The sequence below is a fragment of the Sabethes cyaneus genome, chromosome 3 (genome assembly GCF_943734655.1).
Source record: "Sabethes cyaneus chromosome 3, idSabCyanKW18_F2, whole genome shotgun sequence".
Lineage (NCBI taxonomy): Eukaryota > Metazoa > Arthropoda > Insecta > Diptera > Culicidae > Sabethes > Sabethes cyaneus.
Window position 1 is genome coordinate 100,423,886 of NC_071355.1, and position 27,427 is coordinate 100,451,312.

At 38.7% G+C, this 27,427-nt stretch overlaps 1 protein-coding gene and 1 pseudogene across 2 annotated transcripts; both read right to left on the minus strand.

Moving 5' to 3' along the window:
- LOC128742505 (serine/threonine-protein kinase polo) lies at nt 1-19,414 on the minus strand. Of its 2 annotated transcripts, none has more exons than XM_053838888.1 (7): nt 18,938-19,414; nt 18,742-18,869; nt 17,542-17,766; nt 16,888-17,482; nt 16,479-16,806; nt 16,171-16,417; nt 1-877 (listed from the first exon to the last, which is right to left on the minus strand). In XM_053838888.1, the coding sequence occupies exons 2-7, from the start codon at nt 18,841-18,843 to the stop codon at nt 686-688; spliced, it is 1,689 nt and encodes a 562-aa protein (XP_053694863.1). In that variant the 5' UTR covers nt 18,844-18,869; nt 18,938-19,414; the 3' UTR covers nt 1-685. The 2 variants fall into 2 exon arrangements, with proteins under 2 accessions (XP_053694863.1, XP_053694862.1); XM_053838887.1 differs by having other exon boundaries at nt 16,861-17,482.
- Nucleotides 18,918-27,427, minus strand: part of LOC128739928 (protein yellow-like) — a 20,173-nt pseudogene continuing 11,663 nt past the window's right edge.

Consider the following 27,427-nt stretch of genomic DNA (forward strand, 5'->3'; position numbering starts at 1 on the left):
TCTAACTGAAGTTTATCTACATTCTATTTCACTCCCTTTTGTTTTAATGATAGTATCATTTGTACCGTCACATAACGTAGCTAAATTTGAAGATTGATTGCATTTTCAATTATGAAAATGATGCATCAAATACAAAACCGTTTTTAATTATCCTTTTACATAACGCCGTAGTAAGGGTTCGATGATGTAAGGCACAGTGTGCTCTTTGAATATTCACGTTCACTTTAATGAATACTGAATACAGTTTGGCTCTGTCGTTATTGACACGTCTATTCTATTTTCTTTCGACATTTCAAGTGATTCAAACCATGGTATAATCTTATCACATAACTATTCGTTTATAATAGGTTGGAAATAGCTAAACCTTTAAAAATCAATATGCTTCTTAAAATATCGCTTTTATAAAATGTCTGCGGCGGAAGTTACGTTATTTATTTAGGACGCGCTCGCATTACTTTTTGTGTTCTCAGATTCACTACATTCGAATGGAGCTAAACGAATAGTATCATTATTTTGTCTATAATCCAGATGTAGATTTTAGCAAAATAAACGAATTATTGTGCGCAAAATTGCACCACATTTGTTCATTGGATTTGAAACGGATATTGGAATGGAATCTGCTCATTGAGTTGTTTTACAGGAATGAAAAATTAAATCTATCGAAGTGTATGTAAGTTGCTACTGTCTACGTAAGTTTCTCTAACAGTTTCTTCAGTTTTTCGTGTGCATATCGGATTTTCTGGTACAAATCACTTGAGCATCCTTGATCCTGGATGGTAGAGATGCGATAGGTTCGGAAATTTTTGTTGTTATCCATAAGAGTGACGGCACGCATGAGTGGACACAGAATAATTTTCTGATGATCGGAGAAATTTAGCTGCAAAAACAATACATAGTTAATCATCAGAAAAGTTTCATTAAAAAAGCATTTTTTTTTTTCATTATTGTGAATTTTAAAATACTTTAACTCATTCATAATAAAACGATTTATAATAAAACAAAAGAAATCATTTCCGTTTGTAGCGCAAGGCGGGGCAGTTAGTGCCAAGGCTGAGAGAAGTCAGCGATAGTTGCCGAAAGAGTCCAGCCCGTCCATCCGAATTACACTTTTCGCTAAATTTCGAGTTAGCTTCGCTAAAAATAACCCCTTGAGATTGCTAATCGCTAAATCTCTAAAGTAGCATGAAATTTGGAAATGCATGTTTTTATGCATTGGACAGAAATAATGTCGTAAATGTCGGCATGTTGTTCAGTTCTTTCGTGACGTTGACAATTAGCTAGCTTCTCCGTTTTGGTCACCAAATTATTTGCTCAAATGTTCTATAGTATTGTTTGCAGCTGGATGACACCGGGCGGTATCATCAAGTAGGTTTCATCACCCTTGGCCGGAGAAATTTTTCACCTAAACCTTCAAGGGGCCATTCAGATACCACGTGGACACAAAAATGCCAATTTTCAACATCCCTCTCCCCCTCCGTGGACAAGCGTGGACATCGACTCAACCCCCACCCCCTCCCTTGTTTGTCCACGTGGACATTTTTATTCTTATGTGAAATTCTTATGTGTAATTCTATACTCAATTCTGTTTTCAATTTGCATTATTCTGTAATTATGTAAAAGCACGCTAAACTAGGCATGTTATCTAGATTTAGTTCTTCTATCCATGCTAATCTTATCCACTGCAAAAAAATGATGGACTACAGGAAAGTCCGTTCTAGCTTGATCTTCGCTTGAAGATTCATCTGCTTCAACCCCTATCCAACTTAGAGTATCTTAGCTTGGCCGCTGACTTAACACATCACAAGACCTCCCCGTTGTGGTTCGTAAAATTTTAAACAGGCGAGTTATTTTACAAATACCTTGTCTATGGATTTTTTTTCGTGTCGAGCTGCATTGGATTGTAAGGCAAAATACAATGCACATTCTGTGCAATCGTGACCTAAATGATTTTTTTTTCTATATTTGAGAGGTTTTCAAGCGACCTAAATGGTAAATGAACCACGTGAATAGTGAATGTTCGTGGTTTGATTCTCCGTGAAAATATTCAAAATATTCATGTGCGACACCTCTTAGAGTTTCAAATAAGAGGTGTCGCACAGTATGAATATTTTCACGGAGAATCAAGCTTCTGGTATACTTTCGTTAGCTTTGTCATTTACAAAAGGATGTAAAGAGTTGTAATATAGTAATAAATTGCATTACTGCAACATTTGGGCTTTACAATCAACATCTTTGAGTACTACTAATGCAGGCTTAGTCCTTCTTACAAGAAATATGCAAAATTTGCGCTCTGGTAGTTCTCGGTGCATATGTCTACGTCAACATTTATCTCATGAAATGAAAAGATGAATGAACTTTATTTGAACTTAAAAACAAACACTGAATACTGATAGATATGTTTAATTAAATTAAGAGGGGGGTTAATCCCGGCGTAGAGGTTAGCATTCACACCTCTCACGCCGAGGACCCGGGCTCAAATCCCAACCCTGCAGAAGTCACGAATGACTTAAGCTGTTAGTGACTATAATATAAAAAAAAATTAACAGGCACAAATTAAAGTGCGGAAGGCTATGAGCACCTTGCTCTCGGTGTCGCTTTTCAAATTCGGTTGCACTTAATCTTTCTGCAGAAAGGATGTATGTGCCTGATTGTCTATATCCGACGGACACGAAGTGCCTCACAATATCCAACTTCTTCACTCCTGGCTGAAGCTGGCAGTTCGAACACAGCAGCGAGTGTAATTGCTTGACTGTTTTCATCATAGCTGCTGCAAATCAATTAATAACGCTGTCAAATTATTTCTGTACTCAATAGGGTAGCTGCTATTGGCTATACATGGGTGGAATCAGCATCAGTTAGCTGGGTAACCTCATGAATCTATACCTATAAAAATGGATTTCTGTCTGTCTGTCTGCTTGTCTGTCCGTATGTTCCTTATAGAATCGAAAACTACTGAACCGATCGGCGTGAAAATTTGCATGTAGGGATTTTTGAGGCCAGGGAACGTTCTTATGATGGTAAGAGAGGCCTCCCCTCACTAAGAGCTGCCATACAAATGAAACCCAAATTTCTGCATAACTAGAGAACTAATCGAGCAAACAAAATCCAATTTGACATGGTGGGGTTTTTGGAGGCAGGATTTTTTTCTATAGTGAATTGAGACCCTCAATTTCTTTAGGAAGGGAATTATGATCCCTCCCCCTTTTAAGAGGGGGGGCTTCCATATACAAATGGAATACAAATTTACTCATAACTCGAGAACTAATCAATCAAGTAGAACCAAATTTGGCATGTGAGGGTTTTTGGAGGCAAGAATTTTTTCTATGGTGAATTGGGACCCCTCCCTCCTATAAGTCCCCTCTTATCCCCTTATCCTATAAGCTCCCATACAAATGAAACACAAATTTCCTTATAATTGGAACTAATCAAGCAAATGGAATCAAATTTGGCATGTGAAGAAATTTGGAGGCAGGGATTTTTTATGATGGTTTAAGACCCCTCACTCCTGTGGTAGAGAGATACGGACTCTCATACGAATAAAACAGAAATTTTTGCATAACTTAAAAACTAATCGAACTTGAGAAATTTTAGGCTCTTCCATAAGACATTAGTCAATAACAAGACTACCAAAAACTATCAATAGTAACACTAGATGATTTACGGCGAGACGGCCGCAGGCCGCGAGTGTTGCCGGCAGCCCGCCGTTGGAAGCGCCGACCACTGCGGGGGCAGCACCACGCAGAGATCACCTCTATATAGGTTTATTTATTTCCCTAGGTCTACTATCCTCTATTACTTTCCTTCGGTTGGGTCCGAACGAGGGACACCGAGTACAGAGAGGATAACCCCTGCGAAATGGTACTTTCCACGAAAACATTTTCCGTGAAATAGTACATCCCGCGTAAGGTTTTTCGCGAAATGATGTTCCGCGAAACTCTATATTCCGCGTTATAGTCAACCGAGAAGTGGTGTTCCGCAAAATGGTATTCGCCAAAATGGTTTGTAATGATGGCGAATATTTAAATGCTATCCGCTTTATTTTATCAGGCTAAGCAATGGGGGAGCTGTTTTCTACTTTACTGTGAGAAAAATTTGTATATTAAACCACCCATGAACTCCTTAGAAACTTGCAAAACTCGAGATTGTGAGAAAGGTCATCCAAGATTCACGATTTATGTACAGTCAGTCCACAATCATGGGTCACACACAATTATGCGTCATTTTAGCTTTTTCTGCTGATTAATGCGTGAATATTATACGAAGTGATTGCTAAAATTGTTACTCATAAGTAGCACTAATAATTTGATCAATAATTAGGTGGTATTTAAACGCTAATCAGCAGCTAGAGCTAAAATGACCCACAATTGTGTGTGACCCATGATTGTGGACTGATTGTACAACACAGCTTAATTTTTGACAATACGAAGTTTGTCGGGTCAGCTAGTCTTATGACACATTCCAGTGTTACGGGGCACTATCCCTATTATGCAGATCGGTTTCTGTTTCATCAAATCCCTGGAATTGTAGTGGAAAATGAAGTACTCTTTAAACAACTATTTTACATGGTATTTGCCAAAAAATTGGTGAAACAGGAGGCGATTAACAGGGTAACAATGGGTGCTAATTGTTTCCCGTAACGCTGGAATGTGTCGTATATATAAAATGGATTTCTGTCTGTCGGGATGTTCCTTATGGAATCGAAAACTACTGAACCAATCGGCGTGAAAATTTGCATGTAGGGGGTTTTGGAACCAGGGAAGGTTCTCATGATGGCTAGAGACCCCTCCCCATACTAAGAGGGGGGGGCTCCCATACACATGAAACACAAATTTCCTCATAACTCGAGAACTAATCAAGCAAATGGAACGAAATTTGGCATGTGAAGGTTTTTGGAGGCAAGAATTTTTTCTATGGTGAATTAGGACCCCTCCCCACTTTAGGAGGGGGCTCGTCGTGAATCATCTAATGTTACTATTGATAGTTTCTGGTGGTCTTGTTATTGACTAATGTTTTATGAAAGAGTCTGAAATTTCTCGAGTTCGATTAGTTTTTGAGTTAGGCCATCACAAATATTTTATAAAGTTTTTGTCCTTCCGGTGTTCGGCCACTGAAGGGGGGGGCGAAAAAAAAACAAAGTGAATTTTTTAATCGAGCAAAAAAACATGGATTTTAAGAATTTTTATTTAAGGTTTAAACATGAAAACCGAATCTATTCTTGCTTGTAATATATACGTTATTATTTTCTATGCAAAAGTATACGAAAAAAGACAAAAACGAAGGAAAATTTTTTTGGACGATTTTCGGAAAATCCGTTGTTCGAATTTCCGTTTCTGTTTCGTGCTAGAAGCGTTAATTCAACTCGGAGACTCATTTTCGAGTTTTTCAGACTGTAGAGCCCACAGACAATTGATTTTATAAAAAGAAATTTGACTCATATCCTACAAATTTTTTTTTGCCCCTCGATTTTTCAAGCCAATTTCCAAGGGGGGGGGGGTGCAGTGACAAAAATTTTAAATATTATTTGCAATGGCCTTACGCAAAAATTTCTGTTTTTTTTTGTATGATAGTCCTTATCCCCCTACCACAGGGGTAAGGGGTCTTAATTCACCATAGAAAAAAAATTTGCCTACAAAAACACCCACATGCTAAATTTGGTTCTATTTGCTTGATTACTTCTCGAGTTATGAAGAAATTTGTATTTCATTTGTATGGGAGCCCCCCCTCCTAAAAAGAAAGAGGGGTCCTAATTCATCATAGAAAAAAATCATGCCTCCAAAAGCACCCACATGCCAAATATGGTTCCATTTGATTAATTAGTTCTCGAGTTATGAGGAAATTTGTATTTCATTTGAATGGGAGCCCCCCCTCCTAAAGTGGGGAGAGGTTTCAATTCACCATAGAAAAAATTCTTGTCTCCAAAAAGACCCACATGTCAAATTTGGTTCCATTTGCTTGATTAGTTCTCGAATTATGAGGAAATTTGTTTGCATTTGTATGGAAGCTCCCCCTCTTAAAAGGGAGAGGGGTCATTATTTCCCTCCTAAAGAGGGGAGGGGTCGCAATTCACCATAGAAAAAAAAAACTGCCTGCAAAAACACCCACATGCCAAATTTGGTTCTATTTGCTTGATTAGTTCTGGAGTTATGAGAAAATTTGTATTTCATTTGTATGGGAGCCCACCCCCTCCTAAAAAGGTAAGGGGTCCTAATTTGCCATAGAAAAAATTCATGCCTCCAAAAACACCCACATGCCAAATATGGTTCCATTTGATTAATTAGTTCTCGAGTTATGAGGAAATTTGATTGTATACCTTTCCCCCGAAAACCATTCCCCAGAATTCCAAACCCCATAATGACCCATTCCCTAGAAAACTATTTCTCAGAATATACCATTCCCCAGAAAGTCATTATCCCGAAAATACCATTCCCCAGAAAGCCAGTTCCCAGAACCTTCCATTCCCTAGAAAATTTTGTCCCAAAATGAGCCACTTAAAAAGTTATGATAGATCATTCGGGCGAACGTTACTGGGCCGAATATCAGTAGCTCTAATAACACTAGCTCGACTGTAATTCTAGCGGTTTGGAGGATCTCACCGTTTCAGTTGTGAATCGTTACGAGGACTAAAGATTTGTAACTAACGGTCAGTAAACCTAGGCAAAGGAAAGGACTTTAGTTAAGTCCGAACGAGCGGCAGCGAGTAAGGACAGCATATACCCAACAATTGACTAGGGCGAATTGGTAGAATTATTGGTGGGGATGGTCACAAAGATCCTTCTACTGCTCGGAAATTCACTAACGAAAGTAATTGCGGTGAATCAACCATGTAACAGTTTACCGCAAACAAAGCCCATTGAATTTTGCTTCGACGTTCTAATTATCTAGATCAAGGAAGCAGTAGCGATCGGGATAATTTTCCAGGTTGTGTCAAAGCAAACTACGCAAGGCCAATTGTTTGAACCTCTTGCGCACTCGTTCATTTTGGAGCTTCCAATAAAGTTTATGCGGAGTCCAAATTAGGCGCGCGTTGGCGTTTTTAAAAAGGGGGTAAACTAAGGTACAATACAATGCTTTTAGGCAGTGCAGATCCTGGAAATCATCAATTCAGTTTTCGCAATAAATTCCAGCTGTTTGTTCTTTATACTCAATCATAGTAACTGATTACCTGTTGAATCTGCTTGATTAACAACACTGTGTGACAACTGTTTTTGGTTTTTAGGCAGGAAACACCTTTGAATCGTCTAGGGGACGCTTGGTACTAATTCGGTAATAAGCGTGGCTCGGGAATCGATTGCATGAAACCCCTGCTTCCCTTCGGATTATAGATGATTTAGGGCGGGACGGCCGCAGGCCGCGAGTGTTCGCCGGCGACCCGCCGTCGGAAGCGCCGGCCACTGTATGGGGGCAGCCCGCCCGCAAAAACCATCTCTGTTTAGGTGCGGGCGTTTTCCTAGGCTTACTGACTAGTAGGTGTTATCCTTTAGTTTAGTCCGAACGAGCGGCAGCGAGTAAGGACAGCATATACTTATAAATTGACGAGACCGACACTTAAACACCTCGTCTAAAATTCGTTTTCCTAGGCTTACTGAAGTCTAGTTACAATCCTTTGGCCATACCCCTCGCAATAATTAATTTACAGTTCGAAATTATTAATCGGCAAAGCTGCTGTTATAGAAACTTCAATCCGCTGGTGTTACATTCGGGTATGTGGAGTTCAGGGTATTGGAGACACGGGGAAACATATTCTTCTTTTTCTAATTTTGCTTCTAGTTGTAAGCTGGCCCTTTTTATTTCCAACTTTCTTTCTGGGGAATGGTTTTCTGGGGATTGGCTTTCTAGGGAATGGTTCGTTCTGGGGAGCGTCTTTCTGGGGAATGGTATATTCCGGAAAATGGTACATTCGGGGGAATGATTTTCTGGGAAATGGTGCTTTCTGGGGAATGATTTTCTGGGGAATGGGATTCTGGGAAATGGGTTTCTGGGGAATGGTTTTCGGGGGAATAGTATACAATCTGAGGAAATTTGTATTTCATTTGTATAGGACCCCCCCCCCCTCCTAAAGTGTGGAGGGGTCTCAAGTCACCATAGAAAAAATTCTTGTCTCCAAAAACACCCACATGTAAAATTTTGTTCCATTTGCTTGATTAGTTCTCGAGTTATGCAGAAATTTGTGTTTCATTTGTATGGGAGCCCCCCTCTTAGTGGGCGGAAGGGTCTCTAACCATCATAAGAACCTTCCCTGACCCCAAAAACCCCTATATGCAAATTTTCACGCAGATCGGTTAAGTAGTTTTCGATTCTATAACGAACATACCGGCAGACAGACAGAAATCGATTATATAACATTCCCCCGAAAACCATTCCCCAGAAAACCATACCCTAGAACTCCAAACCCCATAATTGGTTGTATGACATTTGCCCGAAACCCATCCCCCAGAATTTTTTTGCCAGAATGCAATTTGCCCGAAAACCATTCCCCAGAAAGTACCATTTCCCAGAAAAAAAATTCGCAGAATGTACCATTCCCCAGAAATATTTTTCCCAGAATGTACCATTCGCCAGAAAACCATTCCCCAGAATAGATTATTCTCCAAAAAATTTAATAAATGGAACCATTTTTCGCATTTTGGTGAAAACCATCTTGCGGAATATATCAATCTGCAGAAGAGATTTTTCCCCGAAAACGATTTTCCATTTTCCAGAATACACTATTTTCCTAAAAAACCTTTACGCGTAGTACAAAGCAAAGCCTTGGATAAACTTCATAAGACTTGACCGTTCTTTATCGACAGATTCCGCAATCGGTAATTGGGGTACAGGATAATTACGGAGTCAGTGTAAAGATCCTACTGTCTATATAGCAGCGTTACGCGTAGTACAACTCTCCCGAATAGACTCTTTCATCTCTTTGCCCCGCTTTCCAAATATTTTCTTTCCCGAAATTATATTTTTCCTATAAACTTTTCTCGAATAATATCATACATTAATAAGAATATATTTTCAAGGTTAACATTGACCGTCATAAAAACAATTAAAAGTTAATCTTTTGCGTTTAAGGAGAATATGGGATAACGAAGGAAACAAAAAAGCATTTCTCAAGATCTGCTGCTTTTGGTATATGGTTTATTATGGTATTTATTTGCATTGGTTAGCGGGACATTGGATTTTACGTGGCCATACACAAAAGAAAATATATATTACTTGCACTACAAATCCTTTTTTCTTTCCCTTTAATGCAAATAAGTTATGCTGATTACAAGGTGTGACTTATTTACCGTCTTAGTAGCAAGTGTTTCCTAGATGATTCAGGGCGAGACGGCCGTAGGCCGCGAGTGTTCGCCGGCGACCCGCCGTCGGAAGCGCCGGCCACTGCGGGGGGCAGCCCCCCCGCAGAGATCACCTCAATTTAGGTGCAAGCATTTTCCTAGGTTTACTGACTAGTAGGGGCTATTCCTTAGTTGAGTCCGAACGAGCGATAGCGAGTAAGGACAGTATATACTCAATAAGTAGGCCGAACATGCTGTCGCAGTTTCCGAACAGTAATAGTTAAACCCAAATTACTACAAGCTGATTTTAGGGAAACTGTTAATAGGAAATTATTCGGAAACTAGACAGCAAGAAACATTTTTGTTTCAAGTATTTATCATACACTTGATCCACGACACACATCACACGTCTTGTTTCCACATGTTCACGGTAAAACCAAAGGAACTTGCGAAAACAATGTTCTCTTCTTCGGAAGTTTCCTTCTTACTCCATATCACGTATGGAACCTAAATCACAAAACGGTCATTGGCTTTATAAACCATGTAGTACCAAATTGGGGCACAGGATTACAACTATCCCGCTCAACTCCATCAATGGGTATGAGCGGTACGTAAACTGTGTACAGCAGTCGGGGCCTGCCATAAAACACGATCATTAAGACTGTCGCAGTGGCCTTTTAACCCAATGCCCTTCTGACATGCAAAAAAAAGAGTCAAGAACCAATAAAACGCTTCATTGTTTCAAATTTCTGGTAAGCTCATGCAAATACATGTATTTTGGGGTATGGTCCATTCTGGTGAAGTTTCCTGGGAGACAAAGTATAATTTTCTGGGAAATGGTCCATTCTGGGGAATGGTTTTCTGGGAAATGGTTTATTCTGGGGAATGGTTTTCTGGGAAATGGTTCATTCTGGGGAATGGTTTTCTGGGAACTGGTTCATTCGGTTGTATGACATTTGCCCGAAACCCATCCCCCACAATTTTTTTGCCAGAATGCAATTTGCCCGAAAACCATTCCCCAGAAAGTACCATTTCCCAGAAAAAAATTTCCCAGAATGTACCATTCCCCAGAAATATTTTTCCCAGAATGTACCATTCGCCAGAAAACCATTCCCCAGAATAGATTATTCTCCAAAAAATTCAATAAATGGAACCATTTTTCGCATTTTGGTGAAAACCATCTTGCGGAATATATCAATCTGCAGAAGAGATTTTTCCCCGAAAACGATTTTCCATTTTCCAGAATGCACTATTTTCCTAAAAAACCTTCACGCGTAGTACAAAGCAAAGCCTTGGATAAACTTCATAAGACTTGACCGTTCTTTATCGACAGATTTCGCAATCGGTAATTGGGGTACAGGATAATTACGAAGTCAGTGTAAAGATCCTACTGTCTATATAGCAGCGTTACGCGTAGTACAACTCTCCCGAATAGACTCTTTCATCTCTTTGCCCCGCTTTCCAAATATTTTCTTTCCCGAAATTATATTTTTCCTATAAACTTTTCTCGAATAATATCATACATTAATAAGAATATATTTTCAAGGTTAACATTGACCGTCATAAAAACAATTAAAAGTTAATCTTTTGCGTTTAAGCAGGATATGGGATAACGAAGGAAACAAAAAAGCATTTCTCAAGATCTGCTGCTTTTGGTATATGGTTTATTATGGTATTTATTTGCATTGGTTAGCGGGACATTGGATTTTACGTGGCCATACACAAAAGAAAATATATTACTTGCACTACAAATCCTTTTTTCTTTCCCTTTAATGCAAATAAGTTATGCTGATTACAAGGTGTGACTTATTTACCGTCTTAGTAGCAAGTGTTTCCTAGATGATTCAGGGCGAGACGGCCGTAGGCCGCGAGTGTTCGCCGGCGACCCGCCGTCGGAAGCGCCGGCCACTGCGGGGGGGCAGCCCCCCCGCAGAGATCACCTCAATTTAGGTGCAAGCATTTTCCTAGGTTTACTGACTAGTAGGGGCTATCCCTTAGTTGAGTCCGAACGAGCGATAGCGAGTAAGGACAGCATATACTCAATAAGTAGGCCGAACATGCTGTCGCAGTTTCCGAACAGTATTAGTTAAACCCAAATTACTACAAGCTGATTTTAGGGAAACTGTTAATAGGAAATTATTCGAAAACTAGACAGCAAGAAACATTTTTGTTTCAAGTATTTATCATACACTTGATCCATGACACACATCACACGTCTTGTTTCCGCATGTTCACGGTAAAACTAAAGGAACTTGCGAAAACAATGTTCTCTTTTTCGGAAGTTTCCTTCTTACTCCATATCACGTATGGAACCTGAATCCCAAAACGGTCATTGGCTTTATAAACCATGTAGTACCAAATTGGGGCACAGGATTACAACTATCCCGCTCAACTCCATCAATGGGTATGAGCGGTACGTAAACTGTTACAGCAGTCGGGGCCTGCCATAAAAGACGATCATTAAGACTGTCGCAGTGGCCTTTTAACCCAATGTCCTTCTGACATGCAAAAAAAAAAGTCAAGAACCAATAAAACGCTTCATTGCTTCAAATTTATGGTAAGCTCATGCAAATACATGTATTTTGGGGTATGGTCCATTCTGGTGAAGTTTCCTAGGAGACAAAGTATAATTTTCTGGGAAATGGTCCATTCTGGGGAATGGTTTTCTGGGAAATGGTTTATTCTGGGGAATGATTTTCTGGGAAATGGTTCATTCTGGGGAATGGTTTTCTGGGAACTGGTTCATTCTGGCAAAAAATTTCTGGCAAATAATTTTCTGGCAAGTGGTTTTCGGGCAAATGTCATACAATCGTTCATTCTGGCAAAAAATTTCTGGCAAATAATTTTCTGGCAAATGGTTTTCGGGCAAATGTCATACAATCCATAATTTCCAGAAAAATATTTCCCAGAATATACTATTCCCCAGAAAACCATTCCCCAGAAAGGCATTTTCCCGAAAATACCATTCCCCAGAAAGCCACTTCCCAGAACCTACCATCACCGCAATTACTTTCGTTAGTGAATTTTCGTGCAGTACAAGGATCTTCGTGACCATCCCCACCAATAATTCTACCAATTCGGCCTAGTCAATTATTGGGTATATGCCGTCCTTACTCGCTGCCGCTCGTTCGGACTTAACTAAAGGATAACCCCTACTAGTCAGTAAAAAGCAAAGCCTAGGTGCTACATTGCGTTATCGAAACTTGACCTTCTATTTTTATACGACGGACTTCGCAGCCAGCCGTTAGAGTACAGGACAATTGCATGGCCAGTTGCTACGATCCTACTGGCTCTAACAGCCTCTCCTAGCCGAGATTCGAACAAACGACGACTGGCTTATTAGGCCAGCATCATAACTCGAAACCAACTGAGACCCTACTAGTCAGTAGGCCTAGGAAAACGCCCGCACCTAAATAGAGGTGGTTTCTGCGGGGGGGCTGCCCGCCGTCGGAAGCGCCATCCACTACGGGGGACAGCCCCCGCGCAGAAACCACCTCTATTTAGTTGCGGGCGTTTTCCTAGGCTTACTAACTAGTAGGGGTTATCCTTTAGTTAAGTCCGAACGAGCGGCAGCGAGTAAGGACAGCATATACTTATAAATTGACGAGGCCGAAACCTAAAAACCTCGTCTAAAATTCGTTACAATCCTTTAGCCATACCCCTCGCAATAATTTACAGTTCGAAATTATTAATTGGCAAAGCCGATGTTATAGAAACTTCAATCCGCTGGTGTTACATTCGGGTATGTGGAGTTCAGGGTATTGGGGACACGTTGAAACCTATTCTTCTTTTTTCTAATTTTGCTTCTAGTTGTAAGCCAGCCCTTTTTATTTCTAACTTTATTTCTGGGGAATGGCTTTCTAGGAAATGGTTCGTTCTGGGGAGTGTCTTTCTGGGGAATGGTGTATTCCGGAAAATGGTACTTTCTGGGGAGTGGGATTCTGGGAAATGGGTTTCTTGGGAATGGTTTCCGGGGGAATAGTATACAATCGTCTTAAAGAGTTAAGAACCAACCGAAAAGTATTTAATACTAATACTTAAAATAATTTAAGTATTTAATTTTTACTCAATCAATATATGAACATGCAGTTTTTTTTAAAAAACCACAGCGTTTAGATTTGTTAAGTGTGGTACAACAGAGCGAGTGCAATACCATCTGGTCTTTACGAAAATGAGCCCAGAGTTTTTTCGCGGCTGGAAGTACTATTTCGCGAGTTACATGGATTATATTCATACTCGTAATGCAGTGGATCGCGTAAACGGTTAAATGATATGTAACAGCATTTTGAGGCATTGATTTGCATATTGTTAAATATGGATATCTTCGCGGAGCGAGCAGCAATCAAGTGAGGTTTTACATTCGAGGTTAATTTTCCGACATACTTTTAAATCATCTGCGAACATAAGTTTTGAAAAATGCAATATACTGCACAGATCGTTAACGAAAAGCATGAAAATTAAGAACCCAAGGTGGCTGCCTTCAGGAACACCCGACTGTATTACGAAACTGGAGGAGCTAACACTGTTATGGCTGACAAAGGCTGAACGATCGATTAAGTGGTATAGCATCCACTGAGTAACTCAGTTGGCCAATCCCAAGCATCTCATTTTGTTAATCTAATTTAAGTATATGTAATTGTAAATGAATTGTAAATTTGCTTTCCAAGACCCGAATGACCAAAAGTTAAAGGGTCTATCTATACCTATAAAGAAGGATTTCTGTCTGTCTGTCTGTCTGTCTGTCTGTCCTGTGTTCCTTATAGAATCAAAAACTACTGAACCAATCGGCGTGAAAATTTGCATGTAGAGGTTTTTGGGGCCAGGAAAGGTTTTAGTGATGGTTAGAGACCCCTCCCCCCACTAAGAGGGGGGGCTCCCATACAAATGAAACACAAATTTCTGCATAACTCGAGAACTAATCAAGCAAATAGAACCAAATTTGGCATGTGGGTGTTTTCGGTGACAAGAATTTATTCTAGGGTAATTTGAGACCCCTCCCCTCTTTATAAGGGGAATTATAACTCCTCTCCCCTTTAAGAGGGGGGGGGGGCTTCCATACAAATTTCCTCATAACTCGAGAACTAATCAAGCAAATGGAACCAACTTTGGCATGTGAAGGTTTTCGAGGGCAAGAAAATTTTCTACGGTGAATTAGGACCCCTCCCCACTCTAAGAGGGGGGGCTCCTGTACAAATGAAATACAAATTTCCTCCTAACTCGAGAACTAATCAAGCAAATAGAACAACATTTTGCATGTGGGTGTTTTTTTTTGGTGACAAGAATTTATTCTATGGTGAATTGAGACCCCTGCCCTCTTTATAAGAGGAATTATAACTCCTCTCCCCTTTAAGAGGGGGGACTTCCATACAAATTTCCTCATAACTCGAGAACTAATCAAGCAAATGCAACCAAATTTGGCATGTGAAGGTTTTCGAGAGCAAGAAAATTTTCTATGGTGAATTAGGACCCCTCCTCACTTTAAGAGGAGGGGCTCCTGTACAAATGAAATACAAATTTCCTCATAACTCGAGAACTAATCAAGCGAATTGAACCAAATTTGGCATGTGTGTGTTTTTGGAGACAATTTTTTTTCAATTATGAATTGGGACCCCTCCCCACTTTAGGAGGGGGGGGGGTCCCATACAAACGAAATACAAATTTCCTCATAACTCGAGAACTAATCCAGCAAATGGAACCAAATTTGGCGTGTAGGTGTTTTTGGAGGCAAGAATTTTTTCTGTGATTAATTAGGACCTCTTCCCACATTAGGAGGGGGGGCTCCAATACAAATGAAATACAAATTTCCCCATAACTCGAGAACTAATCAAGCAAATAGAACCAAATTCGGCATGTGGTGGTTTTTGGAGGCAAAAATATTTTCTACGGTGAATTAGGATCCTTTCACACTTCAAGAGGGGGGGCTTCTACACAAATGAAATACAAATTTCCTCATAATTCGAGAACTAATCAAGCAAATGGAACCATATTTGGCATGTGGGTATTTTTGGAGGCAACCATTTTCCCATGATGAATTAGGACTTCTTACCTTTTTAGGAGGGGGGGGGGGCTCCCATTCAATCGAAATACAAATTTGCTCATAACTTTAGAACTAATCAAGCAAATGGAACCAAATTTGGCATGTGAGAGTTTTAGATGGCAGAATTTTTTTTCTGTGGTGTATTACGACCCCTTTCCCTTTTAAGAGGGTGGGCTCCCATACAAATGAAATACAAATTTCCTTATAATTTGAGTACTAATCAAGCAAATGGAACCAAATTTAGCATGCAGGAGATTTTTGAGTCTTGAATTTATTTTATGATAGTTAGAGACCTCTCACCCCTGTGGTAGGGGGATATGGACTCTCATACAAATAAAACAGAAATTTTTGCGAAACTCAAAAACTAATCCAACTCGAGAAATTCGAGACTCTTCCATAAAACATTAATCAATAACAAGACCACAAAAACTATCTATAGTAACACTAGATCATTCAGGACGAGCCGGTCGCGAGTGTTGCCGGTGACCCGCCGTCGGAAGCGCCGCCCACTGGGGGGCTTGCAAAACTCGAGAAGTGACAAAGATCATCCGAGATTCATGATTTATGTACAACACAGGTTAATTTGTGGCAATACGAAGTTTGTCGGGTCAGCTAGTAAATAAATAAATAAATAACAATAATTTTGTTAATCGCGAGCACACGTGGAACCCTGGCCTGAAGTCAACATAAATCAAAACGACTGGCCGTCTTTGCTCGATGCTGAAGATTAATGAATATAAAAACACTATAAAATTAGTCATCATGGAGTGTCTTTTTACAAAGAGATGAAAATTCCCTTCAATATAGTTAGAAAAATTGAAAGAAAAAATCTAGAAACCATTCCCTTTTGGAATATTCTGTATTACTTACTTGTACGGTGCCATTAGTCAGATGCATTACCACCGCACACATTGTTCGAAACCAAGTGTGCAGATGAGGAATACGGGATATCTGATCACTTTCAATATTAACGGCTCCAGCACCGGCTTTCACTAAGTGCTCTGTCATGTAGCGTTTAAAGTAGGACAAAAGTTTCATCTTCTTTTCCATCTGGGGCGGATAGTTGTTAACATCCATGTACGTCTCAACACCTTCCTTGTCGATGAAATGTACGTTGCTGAAAAATATTGTTTTATTAATATGCTACTACAAACCTATTTCTGAACAAAAATACTCACAGTCCGTTTGCTAGCATGATCAGTTTAGTAGTATCATTAAACATCACTCCCATGCCTTCGTCGCATAGCTGATACCCAAATCCATACTTGTCGCTATAATCGACCCACTTCGAAACCCAGAAGAGCGGTTGTACTGCTGGATCAGTGTTCTCATCGTCCAAGTTTGCCGTTAATCTCGGTGGTTTCGATGCAATTAGTGAACTAAGCTGCTTGTACAAGTTTTCAATATCTGTGCGATATCCTTCATTGTGTCGTGACATTGTTCCGGATGCCGTTATTGCATCGTGAAGATTATTTTTCAAGAAGGAAGATTCAAATCGAGTATCATCTAAAACAAACGTAGTATTAGAGTGTTACAAAGTCATACAATTGGCAGAGTTACCATTAACTTCTGAAAGTGGTTTTCTACCTGCGCGATCTGCTGATTCAAGTTGATCGGCCCGAGGTGCCATGGTTAGGCATGAGATTGGAAGCGAAGCCGGTATGTGACTGTTAGCGATGAATTCAAAATCAAATAACTGTGTTACACTTGGCCGCTTCATCGGATCTGATTGCAGCATAGAACATATCATCTCAGCGGCGCTTGATCGTAAGGTCGCAGGAAGACGATAGTCACATTTTCTAATTTTTGTATACGTATCCTTCAAACTTTTTGTTTCAAATGGTGGTTGTCCCACCAGAAGCGTATACATGACACAGCCGATCGACCAGATGTCAACTTCATAGCTGTGACCTTTTTTGTTCAATATTTCTGGCGCAATATAATTTGGCGTGCCACATAGTGTTTTCTTACGCTCCCCCTCGTATTCGATCTTAGTTGCCAGCCCAAAGTCGCCAATTTTGACGTGCAACTCATCATTGAGAAATAGATTACCCAACTTCAGATCTCGATGAATAATATTTCTGTCGTGCAGATATTTTACACCCGTTAACACCTGATGAATGTAGTAACGACACTCATAGTCGGTGATGATTTTTCGCCGTTTGTGCAATTCCATCATAGACTGTAAATAAAAACTATATGAATTGACAAATCAACCTACTAAAAAACTTTCTAGCATACTCGTTTTTTACAGAGCTCAAGCACGATGTATATATTCAATGGATCATCAAAGAAACTATGAAAACCAACAATGTTCCTGTGGTTGAGAGATCTGTGTATAGTTATTTCCTGAGTCATTTTCTCCTTTTGATTGTGTTTCATCATCAACTTTTTGGAAACGATTTTGCCGGCAAACACTTCACCGGTAACGACGTCCATGATTTCATAGCATTTGGCAAATCCTCCCTATAATAGTACAAATCAGAAGGTTAAATTATTCTCCCATGAAATATATTTATTATCTTATCGGTTTAATTATCTTGTTTTAATTTAAATTCAACAAACTCGGTGATCCGGTTCGGCTAATCTTTTAATTTTCTAAAGTATCAAAATCTACCGTGTTTACTGGATAACTGTTAAATTTACCCGTACCTGAACAATAACCTAAGCAGAGCCACTTGTATTCACCTGTCCTCCAGCAGGCAACACAAAATACATACCTCGAGTTTGATATAGGTAGATATAAATTGATTGGATAAGACACATCATAAAGCAAAGCCTAGGCGCTATAGCTTTAGCGCCTAGTGTTTGCTTTATAATGTACCATTCTTGGGCGCAACGTTCCGTTTTCGAAATTTCTCCTGCTTTTATTCGACAGATTTTGCAGCCAATTAATTTAATTTAATAGTTTAATAGCGTACGGAACAAATGCGGGGCTAGTGCTACGATCTTCTATTGAATCTAACATGCCTCTTCCATCCCAAACTCGAACATACGACGACCAGCATCATACCTCGAAACAAATTGGGAGGAGATACACTATAACAATTGTTTATTACAATTATTAATTTTTTTATACCTTTACCTTTACGTTCATTTTCAGTTGATCTCCGGATTATACTGGAGTACCTAGGATAAACAACCTATTTTAGACCCCATCAGCTCAGCTGTACATAATTTGGACACTTGCATTTGATTTTGCTGTAAGTGTCCAAATTATGTACAGCTGCTGAGGGGGTCCAAAATACGTTGGTTACCCTACGTGTTTACACAACGTTGTGCAATATATTAACAACCCATAGACCTTGGCGATTATTGAGGTTATGTAAAAAACTATCAGTAATAGCTGCCGCTATATCACTAATGTTGCATTTATTCCGTATACTTTTACACCGCCGGCTTGCTAGTTAGCCGCTATGATCATATTTGAAAACGACTTACCTTCCCAAAAAACCGCAACCGCTTGTAAGTTTTCTTTGTGGCTACATCGTAAAGTTTCTCTGGGATATCGTTAGACTTGTCATCCGGTTTTGCAGAGCTCATTTTTGCCAAATCTGATTCCACTCACTCTAAGGAAAGTTAAACCAAGCAAGGAATTAGAATGGATATATGTATTCCTACAGCAAAATTTTCTTACCACGATCCAGTTGCTTTCGATACAGACAGAACACAAAATACTGTCCGATTCTTCTTCTTCGTTTTCTTTTTTTTTCGGGCGAATTTCAAATTGTCGGGCGCAAACGGTCACCAGTTGAATAAATATTCAGGAGAAAGAAATAAAGTACTATTTTTATTAGCTTTCTAGCCGTTCAGATATTAAAATTTTGGAAAGGAATCTGTTTTAAAAAACGAATATTTAATAAAGTGAACACTAAATATTTCTCAACTCTAGTAAACCATAAACTTTGGAATATAGGGTTAACCAAAGCATAACAAAAAAAAAACACAAGTTCATATATGGTTACGTTTCGTATACAAACTAATGAATTGAAGGAATCCTGAGTAATAATCCGTGCACGCGAGATTTTATGTTCCGCTAATGATGGAGGAAAGCACTTCTTTTGCGGGCTTTGTAACTGACGACGAGTGGACGACACAAACCAATATACCGAATTGCCGATACCGAATGATCAAACACAAAATTCATGCATGTGTATTGGAAAAAAGTCAGGCGAAATTTCATTTTCAAATATTCGCTTTGACGGCATTAATCGATCTCTTGCACACGCATCTAAATTCCCATATGTGAGTGCGGGTGAAAATCTACCAAAATGTTGCGATCTCTTCCGCTCTTCAATAAATTGCTATTCTGCAGTAATAGGAGTAAACTACAGTAAACTTTTGGAGGTGGCAGCAGCTTTACGTTCTGCAACACGAATTAGAGCATCTTCAGCGTGGATTCATTTTGAAACAATATGTCGACCAACATTTCTAGATACAATTAACAAAAGGGCGAATGTCGCAAATGTAAACAAACCGGGTGAGAGTTACTTTTTGCTGGACCAGCATAGGAAAATCAACCCTCACTCGTTTTGTTTACGCTTGCGACATTCGCCCTGTTGTTAATTCTATCTTCATTTGAAGAGGGCGGATAAGCCAACTGTCAAACAGAACGAGTGAGAGTTCATTTTCCTATGCTGCTCCAGCAAAAACTAACCCTCGCTCGAACTGTTTGACAGTTGGCTTTTCCGCATATGTCGACCATCATTAGAAAAGGGCGAATAAGCCAAAGTCAAAGAGGGCCCTGTTGTCAAAGAGGGCCCTGTTGCATAATGAATATATTACCACAGACTAACAGACGTAACACTGAAGGTTCGTTCCATCGCCAAGAAAAACATTCATTTCAAACCTGCATTCATAAAACCATCGCCGCGCGAAAACGTCGTTAGTGGCGCTGCTAGTATAAAATATTTGACGTTTATTCGCGAATACGAAGTTGCTGATATTTGTTTACCCAAGTAACCAAGAGTTCGAATACTAGTGTCTAACAAGGGTTAAACAGCTTTATGTATATCAATCTATAACTTGCTAAGCAGCGTCACTTTTAAGTAATTAACCGAACTTTCAAGCTGTCTTGGGTCCACTGCATAGAACGCTAAGCAGCTTCGAAATAAACTGTCAAAAACTAAGAAAAAACAAATTTAGCAGCACTTCTATATGTTCTATTTTTATATTTCTACCTAACTTCTATATTCGTTGCATTTGCCTGCTGTTGGGTTTGAACCTGGGTGTTCCGCGTTGTAAACCTATACCGATCCACTGCGTCACCTTTGTCGTATACAAGCGATGTGAATTTTGCCAATGAGTTGTTAAGTAAAAGTTCGTTTTAGAACTTGCAGCAGCTTTATGCAGCGCGAGTTAATTATAGAACATAAAATTTGGAACCAGGCAATTAACTATAGTAGTGAGATACCGACAGCGTATGCTACACAACACAACACAATAATGAAGAGCATTACATTCTAATTTATATTTGTAATTAGAAATGTGCGAGGATTAAATTTATTCAAGTGAAATAAAAATAATTAATCTCCAATAGTTTCAGGTTCTGCTGGTTTGATCACCAGAAATATAAACAAAAAAGCAGCACGCAGAACTTGTTAGCAACTAAAGTTACTTCAGAACTTCATGTAGCATCCTAATAGCTTTGAAGTATCTATGAAGTACTCGCAGCACTTCTTAAGGCATTTAGTTCCACGTATACTTGATATACACTACTAATCAGCAAGAAAGTTCCACGGAACTGAATCTGAACTAATTATGAACTTTCGAGTTCGCGTGTCAAGTAATATTCGAACTTTTGGTTGCTTGGGTATAGATTTATGTGTGAAAAAAAGAGAGCGAAATATTTTTGGTTTTGCCATTACGCCATCGTTGACAGTTTTGAACGAGTTTTCTTCTAAGTGCGAGCAGCCAGCAAAATTTCTTCTAGCTTCATACTCGCGAATCACGATTTTTTCCGCCTGTTCGATTTGTTTATAAATCGCATATAGAAAGCTAATCATGGGAAGAAAATGTGAATATTATTGCTGTAAAAATAACGATTCAAAACAACTAAATAAAGTTTTTCACGGTTTCCCTTGCGATGAAAATAGGTAAAATGCTCTTTCTAAATAAGCTACGAAAAATAATCAATATTATTTTATAGTTGTGCAGTTTGGGTACAGTTTTGCAATTCGGATCAGTTATCCGAAATTTTCGCAAAAGAAGGAATAGAATCTGTTCGGAAATTAAAAGTTTGCTCTGATCACTTTGCTTCAACGTGCTACGAAAACCCTTCGCTCCTGAAAAAACAGTAACAAAAACTGATTAAAGCGAATTCGAAAACAAAATTAACCATTTTATTATCTTCTATAGACTCAAAAAAACAGCGGTTCCATCAAGATCCGGAGAGTATGACAACAACTGGCTGAAACTTGAAGCTATAGACGATGTGTGGGACACGCCGACCGAGGGAAATTTTTCGGAGGTATCTGAAGCTGGAGAAGATGCATCAGTGCTCAGGCCAGATAGGCATGTAGAATCTGATCCCCACAACATTAAGAAACAAATTTGGGATAAATAACAAACTATCGCCCTAGATGTCCAACACGTCCAAAGTGATTCTGAATATAACATAGAGTGGTAATATCGACAATCAATTCACAAGCCACATTAAGCAATACCTTTGTATTTTAGGCTCGATGAAACGATGGCGCAGTCACAGGCGAGGATATTTAATACGAATTGGCTTAAGCTAGAAGTAGTAGACAATACTTGGGACTTCAATGGACACGCAACATATTCACCGGAACCGAAAGTACTTGATATAGGAGATGAGTTGAATGATGTAAATGTCGGTGATCAAATACCAAAGTTTGAGCACGATAATTCATATTCGATTAAATATGATGAAAGAACTGCGACTCACTGCGACCTTGAAAGTAAATCTACCTCAGTTTGCATGTTGCATACAAATCGGAAAATCAAAGAGGAAATAGAACAAATCGAGAGTGATCCTCCATATAATACAAATAACTACAATAGTAGCGAATACATTACAAAGTGCACCGATGAAAGTAACAATAGTAATAGATTAGAAGATGAAAACAATTCGATGGTGGATTACAAGGCTATGTACTATGCACAACTTCAACGTAATTTTGAGCTACGGGATGAACTATGTAACGTAAAGCGTTCGTTGTGACATTCTGTGCGTAAAAATAAGTGGAGATTGAAATCTATAATGCACAAGAACACTAAAATAGCTACTTTAAAACATACGGTCAAACTACTAAAGAAAGAAAAAAATCATGATGTACAACTTGGTCAAGCGCTGAAAAAAAATCCTGTATTATTCAACAGTATACTAAATTCCACAAAAAAGCCCAAAGCACGTCGTTACAACGAGGCAACCAAAAAGTTCGCACGAAGAGTCTATTTATATGGACCATCTGCTTTCCGTTATTTGCGTCGTTCAAATGTATTGAGTCTGCCCACAAAGATGAGCATCGGAAGATGGAATTCAGATGTTTCGTTAGAACCTGGTCTTAATATAACTATTTTAAACCAATTGGCAATGAAGATAAAAAAGTTTTCGAAAAAAGAAAAAGCTGTTACAATTTCAATTGATGGAATGTCTATTAAACCCGAACTTATGTACCACGCTAAGACTGATTTGTTCATTGGTTTTCCAAGCCATGGCAAAAGAAGAAAATTGAAAAAAACGATCCTATATGGTACTGGCGACTGAGGCAGTAGTAATAATGATAGCTGGAATCAGTACGTTGGCAGATAGTCACTGGGAAGCATCGACAACATTAGGTAAAAATAGTGAACGATTCAAGCAGGTAAAATAAATATTGTTTATTAATACATTCAATTTAATAAATACACTAAATAAAAAATTTCAGGCTGTAGGATACTTTCTTGCTCATCATACATTAGGAAGTAAAATTCAGCTTCAATTGATAAAGGATACTATCCGTGAACTAAGACTTCGTACTATGTATCCATTAGTTCTGACAATGGACCAATGTACCACAAACGTTAAAATGTTTAAAGAAACAGGCGCCACACGATCGAACCCTGTAGTCAGTCAACATCGATGGAGATGAACTCGTGATAATGTACACACTTAGATTTTATCACCGAGTACGGTAAAATAAATTGCCGAGATCCCAACAGCTGAGATCTCGGTGAAAATCTCGGTAAAACATTGAAACACCGAGATCATGGAAATCCAAAACATCAAACAACTGTCAAACTTTACCGACAATCTCGGTATTATTTTTCCAAGATATCCGGTAATCAATACTGAAACTCGGATGAAATTGCCGAATATTCGTAAAGCGTAACCGACCCAAACTGTCAAATTTTAACGAGATTCTCTGTAAAACACTAGCTGAAAATGCCGAACTACGGTATTAATATGCTGAAAATTCGGTATTTTTAATAAGTTTATGAAAATCAATAAAATTTTGAATAAAACTATCATAATTAACCATTTTTTTATTTTAAACAATTATTGTTTAACAGTTTAACACTGTAATAGTATAGTTGATAGTATAAACTATTGAAATATAAAGGTAATAATAAGTAGAACCACGTAGAACGAGCAAATTTTTCACCTGTAGTGGTTAATTTGCCTACTGAAAAAATTGTTGCTCTGATAAACACAAAGAATTGCTTGTCGTTGGGCATGCAGTTGGTGGCAAATATATCGTAACATTCGCATAGTCTAAAGGCCCAGACACAATGCATACGGATTTTGCTACGTTGCGGAAATTTGACAGAAAACCCATGGAAAAACTGTCAAATTACCGCAACGTAGTAAAATCCGTATGCATTGTGTTTGGCCCTTAAGAAAGCCAATACTACATGGCAGCCAACGGGGATGTTGTATTCTTTCCATGAAATGACGCATTAGCCTCCACGCTGCAACATCTCACCACGAATTATTAGCATTGGATTCACGTTATGGGTTGAGAGGGAATCGTCAACCTACAGAAATGTTTTTCATATTTATTCTTCTAAAATTCAGTATATCAATTAAAAAAGCTTACTCCAACCCTTTGCACCAACCTGTTCAAAGGATTTTCCTGTGTTGCGGCTGCATCACGCGTGCGCTTACAGCCTCTAGTAGGGTTCTTAGACCGAATGATAGCCAGGGATCGAAAAAAATCTGCAAGAATTTATGCGTTAAGTTAACACATTCACACATTCATAAACATTCCATTTACCATCCAAAATTTCTTTGAAGAGATGCCGTTACGCGGTTAAAATTTTCTAGTGTCAGATCCGTCATTGATCTATAAATACTGTCGTATTTTTGACATTGCTTTCCGAAATCTCGGTAAAACATTTTGTGGCTTTTCTCAGTAGCATTTAACGAAATTTCGTTAAAACGATATTGAAGTACCTAGATTCGGCACTTTATTTTACTGAGCTCGGGGGTTTACTGTTTTACTGATCTTCTCGGCAAATAAGATTGCAGTATCTCGGTAAATAAGCTTCATTTCCGATATCTCAGTAAAATAATATTCCAAGTAACGGTAAAACGAGAACTGTTTACCGATATCACGGAAAAACAGACGCATATTTGTGTAGTTCGGTATTTTACTTTACCGAGACTTTATTTTGGAATTAAGTGTGTATGATACACCGCATTTAATAAAAAATGCAAAAAGTATGCTAATGAAGCACAACGCGGTTTTCAAAAAAAAAATTTGCTCATTTAATGATATTGTGAAATTATTCAACGTAGATCGAGATGCAGTGCCACGGCTCGTTCCGAAGCTGTCTGATAAATGCATCTACAATGCTCCCTTCAGAGCGATGAACGTGGCACAAGCAACTCGTACTCTAAGCCTCTCAGTTGCGAAAGGCATACAATTTTACGTAAAGGAATCCGATATGCCAAAATCTGCGCTAAATACTGCAGAATATGCAGAATTTCATGACCAGCTGTTTGATATTTTTAATGCTAAGCCATGTAGCAGTAAAGCTAAGGTATTTGTATATTTATTAGTATTTAATAAAATAATTTGAATTATCTTGTGATTCCCAGCCATATCGTGAAGCATTAGTAGAAGAGTCCTGCCATTGGCATTTTTTAGCAGCGGCTACAGAAACCTTAGAATCCATGTACTTCACAAAAAACACTTGCTTCAATATTAAAAAGGCAAATAATTTAAACATAACATACATAAAAGATTTAAATATATTATAAACACTTCATTTATCTAGGCTCGTGGTGATTCAAAAAAGCTAACTTCAAAGCAAAGAAGGCCAAACTACGTTGATGGATTGATCGGCAACATCTCTGCTTTAACTTGGTTATACAACAAGTTCAAAACTGAGTTTGGTTGCACTCATTTATGTACGAATTTTTTATGTCAGGACTGCGTCGAAAACCTATTTTCTGAAATTCGACGTCGATGTGGTCGCAATGATGCGCCTAACGCATATCATTTTGCATCAGCTTTCCGGCAGGCAGCATTATCTGCGAACGAGAAGTTGTGTCTCGGGTCCAACTGCGAAGTAGATGATGCTGTGCCACTGCTAAATCATGACGACTTACACGTTGAAGATCCCACACAGTTCACCGACGTTCAAATAAATTTCACCTACAAGTTTGTTGATTTGAAAGGTATTAGTCCAGGGTCTTACACAACTCGGGATTTAAATGGCCTTGTGTACATTACTGGAGCAGCCGCTGCTAAATTGAAGCACCGAAAATGCCTGAAGAAACTTAAAGCCCAAGCGGGAGACATCGACGATGAAAATTACATCTTCTGTAAGCTAAAAAAAGACAGCGTATATCCAAGTAATGCGCTTTTTGAAATTGGATTAACAGCCTTTTCAGCTTTCAAGCAAAAATTTTCCCGTTTCTTATATCAAAATAGAAGAAACGTTAAAACTCGTTTAAAAGAATGTGTAAAATATGATTCCTTTGAAATGTCTGTTTGCCGCCAATGTTTCGAATTACTTATAGACAAGATATTTAATACATTGATACAGTGCTTTTTGCGCGACGTGAAAATCAAACAAAAACTGCAAATCGCTTCTACGCGCAAATTTAATAAAGGTAAACGCAATCGAAAAGCACTGCGGATGAATCTCCCGATGTAAAGTTTAAGCAGTCCTAATAAATCAAATGTGAACAAACTTTGTCATTCATCACTAATTAACTCCTAAACACACTAGTTAGAACTAAATGCAATACTGCTAATGAACAAAAACTTAGCCATCTGTAAGAAAACTATTAAGATATTAGTCGTATCTCTTTAAAACTTTATTTTAACAATCATTCAAACTTGTAGGTGAACGAGAAAAGAGAAAGAATAACTTTTGCTTTTTTTCTCACAAACAATTTTACAGTTTAGCATGGAATTTCGTGTGAGTGCAAGGAGGTTTCGAAATTTCTTTTAATGCGTACTTAGGGCATAGATGAGATAGACAATGCATTTTTCAATCGCTTTGCGCGGCGCGATAGCTGCACCAGATGGTGCTAGTGTTATTTTCAATATGTAGCATTACCATTAGTACGACGTTTTTCTAAAAAAAAATGTTCGAGGTGTTACGTCTGTTAGTCTGTGGTTGTAGCTTCGTACAACGGTGAAAGAGGTATAGGCACAGAGAACAGACTACCAGGTAATTAACAAAAAGTGTGTAAAAGGTTTTTGACGTAGGACTACGTCTTACGGCAAGTTTTGAGATAGGGTGTCATTCCAAAAAATCGAAAAATGCGAGCGTCACGAAAAATGAAAGGTTTTGAGCGCTAATAGCTCAGCGGTTTTCCGATCGATTTTCAATATTCTTACACCAATCGATCGGAAAATCTTCTAAGAATTGACCCAAATGAAGAAAAGTATGGATTCTTGATGTTGAACTATTGAAAAATTGAAAATAATGAACCCATGTTTTACCAGAATTCTCGGTTCGTGATTGGTTGGAAGATTCTTTACGATGATCTAAACCTGTACCAATTTGATATCTGTGCTTGGGAAGTAAGCCAAAACAAGTGACCAAGTTTCCTCATTTCAACAAGATTTCTTAACACCGCGGTTCAACCTAGACCATTTTGATGTCCTTGCTTGGGAAGTACGCCAGAGAGAGTAACAAAGCCCCCTCGTGCCAACAGATT